The sequence below is a fragment of the Mustela nivalis genome (genome assembly GCF_964662115.1).
Source record: "Mustela nivalis genome assembly, chromosome: 10".
Lineage (NCBI taxonomy): Eukaryota > Metazoa > Chordata > Mammalia > Carnivora > Mustelidae > Mustela > Mustela nivalis.
Window position 1 is genome coordinate 109,154,699 of NC_139029.1, and position 11,032 is coordinate 109,165,730.

At 47.0% G+C, this 11,032-nt stretch overlaps 1 protein-coding gene across 1 annotated transcript; it reads left to right on the top strand.

The window, feature by feature from the left end:
• The first annotated feature begins 3,779 nt into the window (after window positions 1-3,779).
• Window positions 3,780-10,797, top strand: S100A11 (S100 calcium binding protein A11). The gene is made up of 3 exons (XM_082685816.1): window positions 3,780-4,831; window positions 9,377-9,529; window positions 10,459-10,797. Exons 1-3 carry the CDS (start codon window positions 4,829-4,831, stop codon window positions 10,612-10,614), a joined length of 312 nt encoding a protein of 103 aa, XP_082541942.1. The 5' UTR covers window positions 3,780-4,828; the 3' UTR covers window positions 10,615-10,797.
• The last annotated feature ends 235 nt before the right edge of the window (window positions 10,798-11,032 follow it).

Sequence of the window (11,032 nt, forward strand, 5' to 3'; positions counted from 1 at the left end):
AATAAGGTTAAATGATTAGGTGATTACAGGTCATAAGAGCAGGACCCTAATTCAATAGGACTGTGGCTTTATAAGAAGAAGAGTGAGATCTCTCCCTCTTTCTCCAACACATGTAGATACAGAAAAGAAGCAGCCAGGAAGAGAACGCACCCCAGAACTAAATTGCCTAGTATTTTCATCTTGGACTTCTAGCCTCCCCAACTGTGAGAAAATAGATGTCTGTTTTTTATCCACCCAGTGTGCAGTGTTTGATTATGGCAGCTTAAGGAGACTAAGACAGATGAGTAGGTAATAGAGGTGCAAAAGTCCTGAGGTGAGAGAGATTGAAGAACTATAAGCAGGGGCCCCTGGGTGGCTCAGTCAGTTAAGTGGCCAACTCTTGATTTTGCCTCAGGTCACACTCTCAGGGTGCTAGGAAGGAGCCCCGCATTGGGCTCTATGCTCAGCAGGGAGTCTGCTTGAGGATTCTCTCTCCCTCTCTCTCTCTGCCCCTCTCCCTGTGCTTGCACTTTCTGTCTCTCTCTCAAATAAATATTTGAAAGAGAAAAAAAAAGAGCTATAAGCAAATGTGACTGTTCTCAGTCTTATTCTCTCCTACAGTGATTTCATCTCTCTTCCAAAGCCCACACCTCCACACAGGGGCTGAGTTCAATTGCTTCTGCATTCTCAGCACAGGGTAACTCCCTCTCCCTGAATTCATGGACATCTCGCCTTGGTCATTGCAGGAATATTCGATTATGTTCAGTGTCTCTGATCGTTCTCCTTTCCAGTACATTTTCTATACTTCCCTAAAGGGGAAGTACCTCATGCCACTCTCCTGCTTAAGACTCTTCAGTGGTTCTTGATAGATAGCTCTCCAGATACAACCCAAATTTTCAGGCATAGCCCTTCATGTTCTGACCTTTATCTCTCCAGGCTCATATCCTGGAGCCTCTGCCTCACATTTACCATCCCTCCACACCCAAAGTACAGGGCTACAGAACCGCCCACAAGCCCTGAGAACACACATGTGCTACAGCCTCCTTACTTCTGCACAAATCATCATGTGAGCCCTCCTCTGAAGACAGTGCTCTGAGTTCTAAGCGTTTTACAGGAATTATGTCTTAACCTTCATGACAACGACATGAAGTAAATACTACTATCCTCTTCACTTGCAAATGAGGAAACTGAGGCACATAACAGAGAAATGTCTTGCTGGAGATTTTAGAGATAATGTGTTGCAGCACTGGGTTTGAACCCCAGGGTCTAGCTCGAGTCTGTCATTGGAAATACTGCCATACTGCCCTACTGCCTGACTTCACCTAGGCTCACCACCGCTCCATCCACCTAGTGGATTTTCATGCATCCCTCAACACCCAGCTCAGGCAGCACTCTCTGCACGATGCTTTCCCTGCTCCCAAGCATTAACCACTCATTTACTTCCCAGTGTTGTCACTGTACCTTGGTCACAGCTGGTAATTATGCCTATCACACTCCATTGTGTCCATTTAAGAATCTACCCAACTCTGCACAGAATTCAGGTAACACACAAGGATTAGCCTGTACTGTGGGAGGCCCCACATTTATTTCCTGAATTGCCCTTTTCCTCATCTGTACCTCATTTTAGCCTCTTGCTATTGGTTTAGCAGTCCTCACTCACCCTCAGCTCCTTGCCTACTTTAGCCCTTTAGTTTGATGTACTGTTTAACTAGTTTGCCAAATCTACCTTTGCCTCCCATCTATCCTGAACTCTCCCTCCACTGATGAAAACCTAGTAATGAACCCATTTCAGCACGACCCTGGGAAGTTACCAACACTGGCCGACTTAACTGGAGCAAGCTGATGTCCCAGCCTGGTTCTAGACAATTCATACTTATTTGGTTTAGCTCTTTCTTTGGTTTCACTCAAGCTAACTCATGGGGCAGACAAGTTGTTGAAAGAATAAATATCTTACAGAAAATCAGGGAAACTGAACAAGCAGGTTCAGGAAGAACAAGAAACAGTGAAGTTGGACCACAGGTTCTCACTATTAGTGATTCACTATTTATAAAACTCAGCTAATGTCTAAGTAGTTACTCCTTTTATTTCTAGTTTGTAATTCATCTATTTTCCCCCACTATTCTATGTACTTTCCAAACCTCATAGCTTCTACTTATTCACAGTGTCCACTTCTTTGTAATTTTGATTTGCCATGACCTCATGGGTCTCTCTACACAAATGTTCAGCATCAGCTCTTCTGAATGTGTAGTTGTCTATGTGTTTCTAATTTCAGTTTCCAAAGGACAAGAAGATGAATGGCCTCAGTTCATCTTTCTATGTCATGTCATGTAATATCCACTGTCCAGTCTATGGATTGGTAGTCCTTGAGTCCAGAGCTAACTTCAATCCAGTCAGCTGTGACAGTGGGCATGGGGTCAAATCATGTGGTCACCAACTGGGCTGACACTACAAAGGAGGCTATAAGTGAGGTGTTTTCCCTTAAAGAGGATTATGTTATCAAAGTTTCCACAATTCACAAATTAGTGAATAAGACTAATGATTCTTTAATATTTTTTAATCCTAGAATTTTGTGAGAATCAGATGCAAACTATAGATCCTTCCCCAGAAAGAAAATCTCTTTTGCAAAAAAATTCATATATAACTTTAGGGTATTTGTGAATCCTAGCAGCCATCCATGGAACACCCGCAAACTACTAAGGGTAAAGTCTGTCCACAGACCACCTCAAAGGCAGGAACTATATCGTAGTCATATTTGTATCTCTTGTGCCTAGCTCTGGTCTTGGCACATACTAAGTTTCCAAAAATATTTTTCAAATGAGTACATTGAAGAATTCATTTGATAGAAATGAATAGAATTCATTCATTTGGTAAAAGAAGCTTTTCCAATCCAGATAGAGGCTAAGAAGTTAATAGTTTATATAAAAGGAATCGAGGAGTCATTTTGTTTCCTTCTTTTGTTGTGGTTTGTATTTTAAGTAGACAATTGATCAGGGCTGTAGGGCAGGAAAATGCGGTTTTTTAAAAAGATTTTTATTTATTTATTTATTTATTTGACAAAGAGCACAAGCAGAGAGAGCAACAGCAGAGGGAGAGAGAGAAACAGGCTCCCCGCTGTGCAGGAGGAGCCTTATGTGGGACTTGATTCCGGGATACTACAGAAGGTGGAGGCTTAACCGACTGAGCCACCCAGACCAACGTGTTTTACACATTTAAAAGGATAAATTAAAGGGGCAAGAGACCAGTTAGAAAGCCCAAGGAATGAGTGAATGAAAACCTAAACAGAACCCTGGAGGTGGGATTAGAAAAGATGGGGCAGATTCAAGAAAGTATAAAGATAAAACTGATAAGGGCACCCGGATGGTGCAGTTAAGTTTCTGCCTTCTGCCTCAGGTCATGATCCCAGGGTGCTGGGATCAAGGCTGCTTCTCCCTCTCCTGCTTCCCCTGCTCCTGTTCTTTCTCTTGCTGTCTCTCTGTCAAATAAGTAAATAAAATCTTTTTTTTTTTTTAAGTGATAGGAGTTGGGGGGCTCCTGGCTTAGTGGGTTAAGCCTCTGCCTTTTGCTCTGGCCCTGATCTCAGGGTCCTGGGATCAAGCCCCATATCTGGCTCTCTGCTTGGCAGGGAGCCTGCTTCCCCCTCTCTCTCTCTGCCTGCCTCTCTGCCTACTTGTGATCTCTCTGTCAAATAAATAAACAAAATCTTTTTTTTTAAAAAAAATGATAGAAGTTGGCAGTTGAAAAGACTTGTGGGTAAGAAAGGGATTTACAGTCAAAATCTGACTACACAGCTCTCAAGTCAGCAGAACGGAAGAATGGCAGAAAGGCAGTACCATTAGCGGAGAAGGGGAAGACGGGCGAGAAACAGGTTATTTCTTTAATTATTGAGCCTAGGGCTTGGGTAAGGCTTTCAACTGGATTCCAGAAAACATGCCTCTGGGTAGCTGAGGGGAGACGCAGATTTGCTCAGAAGTGAGCAGCCGGTGCAGGAAGCAATTTATGCAATGCCCTGTGGTCCGTTATCTTTCATTCACGTCTACTCCACAGTTTCTGAAGCCGTCTCAAAGCCATGATTTCCCTGGACAGTTATAACGATCTTATGAAACAGGAAATGCAACACCACTGCTTTTAACAGATAAGGAAATGGAGCTCTGAGGAGAGAGGGGATTTGCCAAAAGTACTGCAATAAAGTGACAGCCCCATTTCAGAACCCAGAGCTTCTGCCAACTGCACACACAACAAATACCCTACTCACACCGGTCAGGTTTTAACTGCAGTGGTTTGGGGGTTGGAGAGTTTCAGTGTCTCAGGGGAAGAAGTTTGAGACAACAGCGCTCCACTTGGCAGGACTCACCACTGCTTCCTCCATTACCCAACCTTAGAGTGAAGGAAGAGACAGCGCGGCTCCTAGGGAACTTCTACAGTTACGGCCACACTCCGCGTTGCACGTTTTTACAAAAGGGCCCTCCTGCCTCTCTAATCTGAACGAGCAGAACGGGCTCGTACACGGAAAAGAACCACAGACATGGGCACACCGCGCCCTAGACGGCTACGCTGAACTTCTAACTCAGGAAAGCCCTTTAAATCTTCAAGGCCCACAGGCAGGAAGAGAGCGCGTCGTGGGTGAGCTGCGCGTTGGGCAACGCGGGCGGGGCGGACAAGTCCGGATCGGCTCCGGGAGGCGGAGGCTGACTGGCGGGAGGGGGCGCGTGAGTCAGGAGCGGTCGCGCGGGGCGGGTCGCGGAGAGCCGGGAGCCCGCCGCCTGCCGTCCAGAGCTCGCTGCGCCGCTGCCGCCGCCGCTGCCGCCGCCGCCGCCGCCGGACGCCCACTCCGCGCCCGTCCCGCGAACACATGGTAAGCCCGAACTTTTTCTGGTCTTCGAAGCGCTGCAATAGAAAGAGCCACACCGCGCTTTCCACCATGCTTGATCTCTCGTTTCTGTGTGGATGTGGCAGGAAGTAGGGCAGGAAAAATAAATCGGGGGTGGGGTGGGGGGAATTGGGGTGGAGAGGCAGGAAGGAAGCAGCCCTAAGTGATAGCTGCGATAGCCGCCGAGGGGTCCTCGGAGGGTCTCGGGCTCCAGGGCGGAGAGCTGGTGCGCGTCTGGAGAAGGGCGCTGCACTCGGCACCGCTACCCCACGGGTGGCGCCCCGCCCGATCCCCCGCTACCGGCAAGTGGGGAAGTCGCTGGGGAAGGGCTGGAGGCCCCTGGCCCGCCCCTGGGAGACAAGTGAAAGAAGGGCTGTAGGGGCGTCCGGCGGCACTAGTTGTTTCTGTAGACCAGAAAAGGACACTTCTCAGAACTGAGCCGTGGGAGCCTGGGAAAATCAGTTTCGGTGAGCTAGGCAACCCGCCAGGACTCAAAAAGCCTGAAGCTGATGCCGCTCCCAGCCAGCGGAATGCGGCCCAGGCGGTGGGAGGAGCCCCATCCAGGCCGAGCTCCTCCTGCCCTTTTCCTCTGAACCCACCATCTTTCCAGGGACTCGCGTCGCCATCTCTTTTTCTCTTCTCAGTTTCCGCCAGCCTACTTCGAACTCTATTTCTCACTTTTGCATTAAGCCACCTCCAAAATTTACCTCCTCCGAGGCCTCTTCAGTGAAAGGAGTCAGTAAGCTTCCGCCCAGGGGCCAAATGGGGTTTCTGTTACACCCCCGCCCCCGCAAAAGCTGTAAATGGATTTTATGTTTTTGAGTAGTTGAAAGAAAATCACAGGACAATAATACTTTATGACATGTGAAATGATACGAAAATCAAAGTTAATTGTCCATAAATAAAGTTTTATTAGCACACGGCCACACCCATTCACTTACCAGTTGTCTGTGGTTGCTGGCCCGCTGCAGAAGAGGAGGGACAGAGACAACTTGGATCACAGTGGCCTAATATATTTACTGTTTGACCCTGTACAAAACATTTGCCAGACTCTGCTCTAGTGTGTCAACATTTATCCCTGCCTACTCTTTCCCTCCTTCCTTTCCATGCAAAAAGTGAGTAACAATGTCGCATGGAACCTTGAAAAGGTGGACCCATCACCAGTAGGTGGTGAAGATCTGCCATTACAGATCCTTTGGGGGTGGGGGAGCACATTGGTTAAGAACAACAGCAGGGTGTAAAGTTTTTCCGGTGAGATTAAACACAACACCAGGCAAAGTGGGTGCAAGGCAGGATTTATTAGAAAAACACTCTCCCTCGAAGTTTCAGGGCTCAGGAGAAGGGGAGCCAGGAAAGTTGCGCTGGGAGGAGGTGGGCACCCTCGGGCGAGGTTCCGCGACTCTGGAAAGCAGGGTGACGGAAGTAGCGCCCAAGGCAGGGAGGAGGAGACTTTTAAGGGGCCTCGAGCAGAGTTCAGGGGTCTTTTGGCAAGTTTCCCTTATTTGGATATTTCGCCTGCTCGTCGGGGTCCCATTGGTCCACTGGAGCCCCAGGCGGCAGTCTCAGATTCCCGCTTGTCAGGGTCCCATTGGTCCACGGGAGCCCCAGTTGGGAGGGTTTACGGATTCCTGCTTGGGTCTTTGTTCTCCTGTCCGAGCTTTGGTTTTGTGGCAGGAACTTTCACCATCTTAAGTAGCCCTTTCTGCCAGTCCAACACAGGGGTGCCTGGATGGCTCAGTTGATCAGGGGTGGGACTCTTGATCTCAGCTCAGGTCTTGATCTCAGGGTAGTGAGATCAATTCCCAGGTTGGGATCCATGCCACAGACAGACAGACATAAGGAAGGAAGGAAGTGGACCTGGGTGGCTCAGTTGGTTAAGCGTCTGCCTTCAGCTCAGCTCAGCTCATGATCCCAGATCCGGCTCCTTACTCATCGGGGAGCCTGCTTCTCTATCTCTGCTTGCCATTCTGCCTGCTTGTGCATGCTCTCTTGCTCTCTCTCTCTCACATCTAAATAAAATCTTTTTAAAAAAATAAGTATGAAAACAGCAGTGCTGGAGTCATTTTCAAGTGTTACTTCATTTTCATATTCCTTTTTCTTCCCCCTTTCATCAACATTCGAGCATGCATTGTTTAAATTCTTTCACAGTATCCACTCCTCTCACACCATTTTCTTCTTCCTATCATGGTGCCAAATACAACTGTGAGGATGCAGTGAGCCGTGGGCAGTGCTGGCCTCTGGTCAGGAGATCCAGTTCTCCTCTGTCTCAGCCTCAGCTCCACGTGAGCAAAGCTTTCCTGTCTCTGGGCCTCCCTTCCCTGGAACCATCTCCCAAGCCCCCTTCTGCTCTACAAATTTTGCAGTTCCATTTCAGTAACTTGATAATTGTGTTTCTTTTTTTCTGCTCTGAAAAATTACCTCTGAGGAGAAATACAGAGGTTTTAATTTTTTCCTTCTGTAGTTGATAGCAACAGTTTCAAGTAAAAAAAAAAAGTCTAAATTATAGTCCTGATGTTAAGGAAGGGAAAAAAAAATGCAGAAAGCCACTTGGAAACTAGAAAAGCAAAACAATCTGAATTCTGCAGGGAAGGGGGGCAGAGTAGCATCTGCAGGCCTAGAGAAAGGTCAGAAAGCCCTTGCTCCTCAGCCTGGAATCTTCTACCTTATCTGGCATTCACTCCCAGCTGACCTTCTTCCTGTCAACTGACACATTACTAAGATGTGAGATTTTAGTCCTGATAACAGAAGGCTGTGGAGCAAACACAACTGTTTACAGGCTATTTATTCTGTTTCACTCCCAAATCCTGGACTTAACAAACGTTTTTCTTTGCTTGAGGAAAAAAAAAAAAAATTCCAACAAGATGACTGTTAGGAAAGAATCCACCTCCAGAAAAGTTCATTAGAACCACCTTGGAAGGGGCATTACAGATAACTACTACATGCAATCGGCCCCAAGCAGCTCAGCTAGCTGGTAAAGCACATGGAGAAACTGCAAATGAAAACACTACAGGGAAGAGGGAAGGAGCCCAAAGTTGTGTGGCTAAAGCTCAGATCAGTTTGTAGCACATTAATTACAGTCCGTAGCTCGCTAATTACTGGGATTGAAAGTCTCCAGGAAGTTCTGCAAAAAACAAATTAAAGGTTCATTGCTAAATTGCAAATGTCCCCATCCAAGGATCATTTTTTCCCCAAGATTTTAGGTATTTATTTAATAGAGACGGAATGAGCAATGGGAGGGGCAGAGAGAGAAGGCAGACTCCCTGCTGAGCAGGAAGCCTAAAGCAGGACTTGATCCCAAGGTAGACGCTTAAATGACTAAGCTACCCAGGAACCCTGCAAAGCATTGTTAATACCTGAAGCCTCAGAGGAAGGGCGTAGAGGGGCAAGTCTTCCAGAAAGCCTGCAGTTGCCAGTCTGAACCACCAGGGGGATCTAGGTACCAGCAGGAATGACCCAAAGGCTCTGCAAAATAGGATTTCCCTGAAGGATTCTGTTAAAAGGAAAGCAGAGCCCAGCGCAGAATTGACCCCAGCTCCTCCTGGTGCAACCACAGCTGAGGTTTAGCTCTGTAGAGGTCAGGTGAGCTGTGTGACAGACTGGGCGCTGCCTTCCTGATATCCACCTTTGTGTTTTGAAGTGACCAGAGAAGTTCCTTCAGCTGTTCCTGTAGGAATTAGTGGTATCTTGGAACAAAGACCAAGAACTGCAGAAAGGGACCTGGAGGCTGAGATTCTAGGGGTGACTCTGCTATGTCAATTACCTTCTCATGTCTCTGTTTCTCACATGTAAAATTAACGATTTCTAACCTTTGATATGAAAGAAGCTTTTGAACATCCAAAAAGCTCTCAGATCTTCCACCCCACACATAATAACTATGCATTTAGTGTTCTTCTAGAAAATGCAAGAGTCCCAGGAATTCAGTATTGCTTTTTTTTTTTTAATTTATTGGGGTGGGTCAGAAGGAGAGAGAGCATGTGGCTCAATCTCATGACCCTGAGATGACCTGAGCCAAAACCAAGGTCATGATCTGAGCCAAAACCAAGAGTCTGTCATCTAACCAACTGAGCCACCCAGACACTCCTCAGTATTGATTTAAAAAGCTGCCATTTCATTCATCCCGATAGTCTCTGTATTCTCTTAGAAAATAGGAAATTATTTAATCTCTAGACAGAGCTTGGTGTGCTTATGGATCTGTGGAGCTATAGTTATACATATGTTTACTGACAAGTTCTAGAAACATCATGAAGCCTGCCATGCTCACTCTCATCTAGGCAGTCTACTACTTTTAGACACACCCACATGCTTTGTGTGTACCCTCAATATGCTTCACCCGGAATAAACATGGGAATGGATAGGGAAGGCATGCTCATAGAATGTGACTTTCTGTGTTTGTCCTGGGGCCCTCTGCCCCTTAAAATACGACCTAGCCTTTTAGGAAACTGCTTTGCCCTGAAATGAAAGTATGAGATCTCTAGAGTGTCCTCTGGGCATCTAGCCCTTGTCTGAGCCCTGACTTTTTTTTCTCTAAAGGCAAAAATGTCCAGCCCTACTGAGACCGAGCGGTGCATCGAGTCTCTGATTGCTGTTTTCCAGAAGTTTGCTGGAAAGGAGGGTAACAACTGCACGCTCTCCAAGACAGAGTTCCTAACCTTCATGAATACGGAACTGGCTGCCTTCACAAAGGTACGGCTCCCGGCTCCCAACCCTCATTCCCCAAACTGCCCAGAGCTCTAAATAAGGCGCTGGCAGAATGGCTAGAAGTGAAGGCCCAGCAGCTGACCCCCACACTCCTGCCGCCTCTTCAATCACTCTAGCATGGACAAGGCTGAGCCCCCAGGGCTCGGAGTGCTGTGACTATTAAAGGACCTTTTCCTCTTTTCTTTGAGTAAGAAGTATTTTAAAGATCAAAGTTATCAAACTGCATGACACAGGGGATGGTGAATTGTTTCTTCCATTTAGGGAAAAGGCATATGAAATGGTAAATGGTGTAATAGGACAGTTTTCAAATTTATTCGTCCAACCCAAAGCTTCTAGGGAAGTCCCGCCCACGGAACTTTCTGTTATCATGGAAATAATGTTCTGGATACCTGCATAGTCTAGTGTGGTAGCCATAAGGCGCATGTGCCACTTAAGGACTGACTTTCTAAATTCCTAATTTAAACAGCCCTTTGACACTAGCTGCTGTGAGCGCGTGCACGTGTTGGCCACTGAGCTAAGGGGAGGAGGGGGCAGATCGGGGCCTGCACCTTCTTCCCTGTCACTTCACTCCACTTCCATACAGTTCTTACACTGCGGTTGCATGCAACACTTGACAACGGTGTTCCACTGCTTTTATGAACTTGAATAGCCAGCCTGTGCCCGTCACAGAGGAACCCTGGCGGGGAGCCAGAAAATGTGTATTCTAGTTGCAGATTTCCCCTTCAGCAAGTCACTTCATCTGTTTGAGTCTGTCTCAGTGTCTGGGAAGTGGAAATGCTACTAGCCCCTACCCTGTACTGCACACTCTTGTGTGACTAAAATGTGGCGACATAATGGAAAGCATCTTAGAAAGTGTGACATAAATTAATTGTATTTCTAATAGGATCATTATGATACTTATTGTTATCTTGCAGAACCAGAAGGACCCTGGTGTCCTCGACCGCATGATGAAGAAACTGGACCTCAACTCTGACGGGCAGCTAGATTTCCAAGAATTTCTTAATCTTATTGGTGGCATGGCTATAGCTTGCCATGACTCCTTTACAAAGTCTCCGCATTTCCGGAAGTAAATCGGAGGGGCTCTTGGGCCTGCGCTCCAGACCACCTCTTGCCTTCAAAACAGCTTCCCAGTCATCACGTCCTCCTCACAATCTCCATGGACCCTGAGCCCAGAGCGCTCCCCACCCCCCCACCCCTCTGTGCAGGCCAGTCCTGCTGGTAGTTAATAAAGCAATAGTGTTTTTTAAATCCCACACTAGAAAGTCAGTTACATTTGTGCCAGAGAGGAAGCAGCATGGGAGGAATGGCATTAGCGTGATGGAAGCAGTTCCCAGAGCAGCACAGGAAATAGTGAAATACACACTGGGTGTAGATGTAATTATGACTCACGATACCAGTAGAATCATTTCGATTACTCAGACTGATGGAGAGGTGTCACTTGTCATAAATCAGTAAGCATCTGTTCACCCCTACTGCGGGCACTGTCAC

Excerpts from the sequence above, each read along its gene's own strand:
- S100A11 (XM_082685816.1), top strand. Across the intron at positions 9,530-10,458 it reads AACTGGCTGCCTTCACAAAG|AACCAGAAGGACCCTGGTGT; the intron begins GTACGGCTCCCG and ends GTTATCTTGCAG.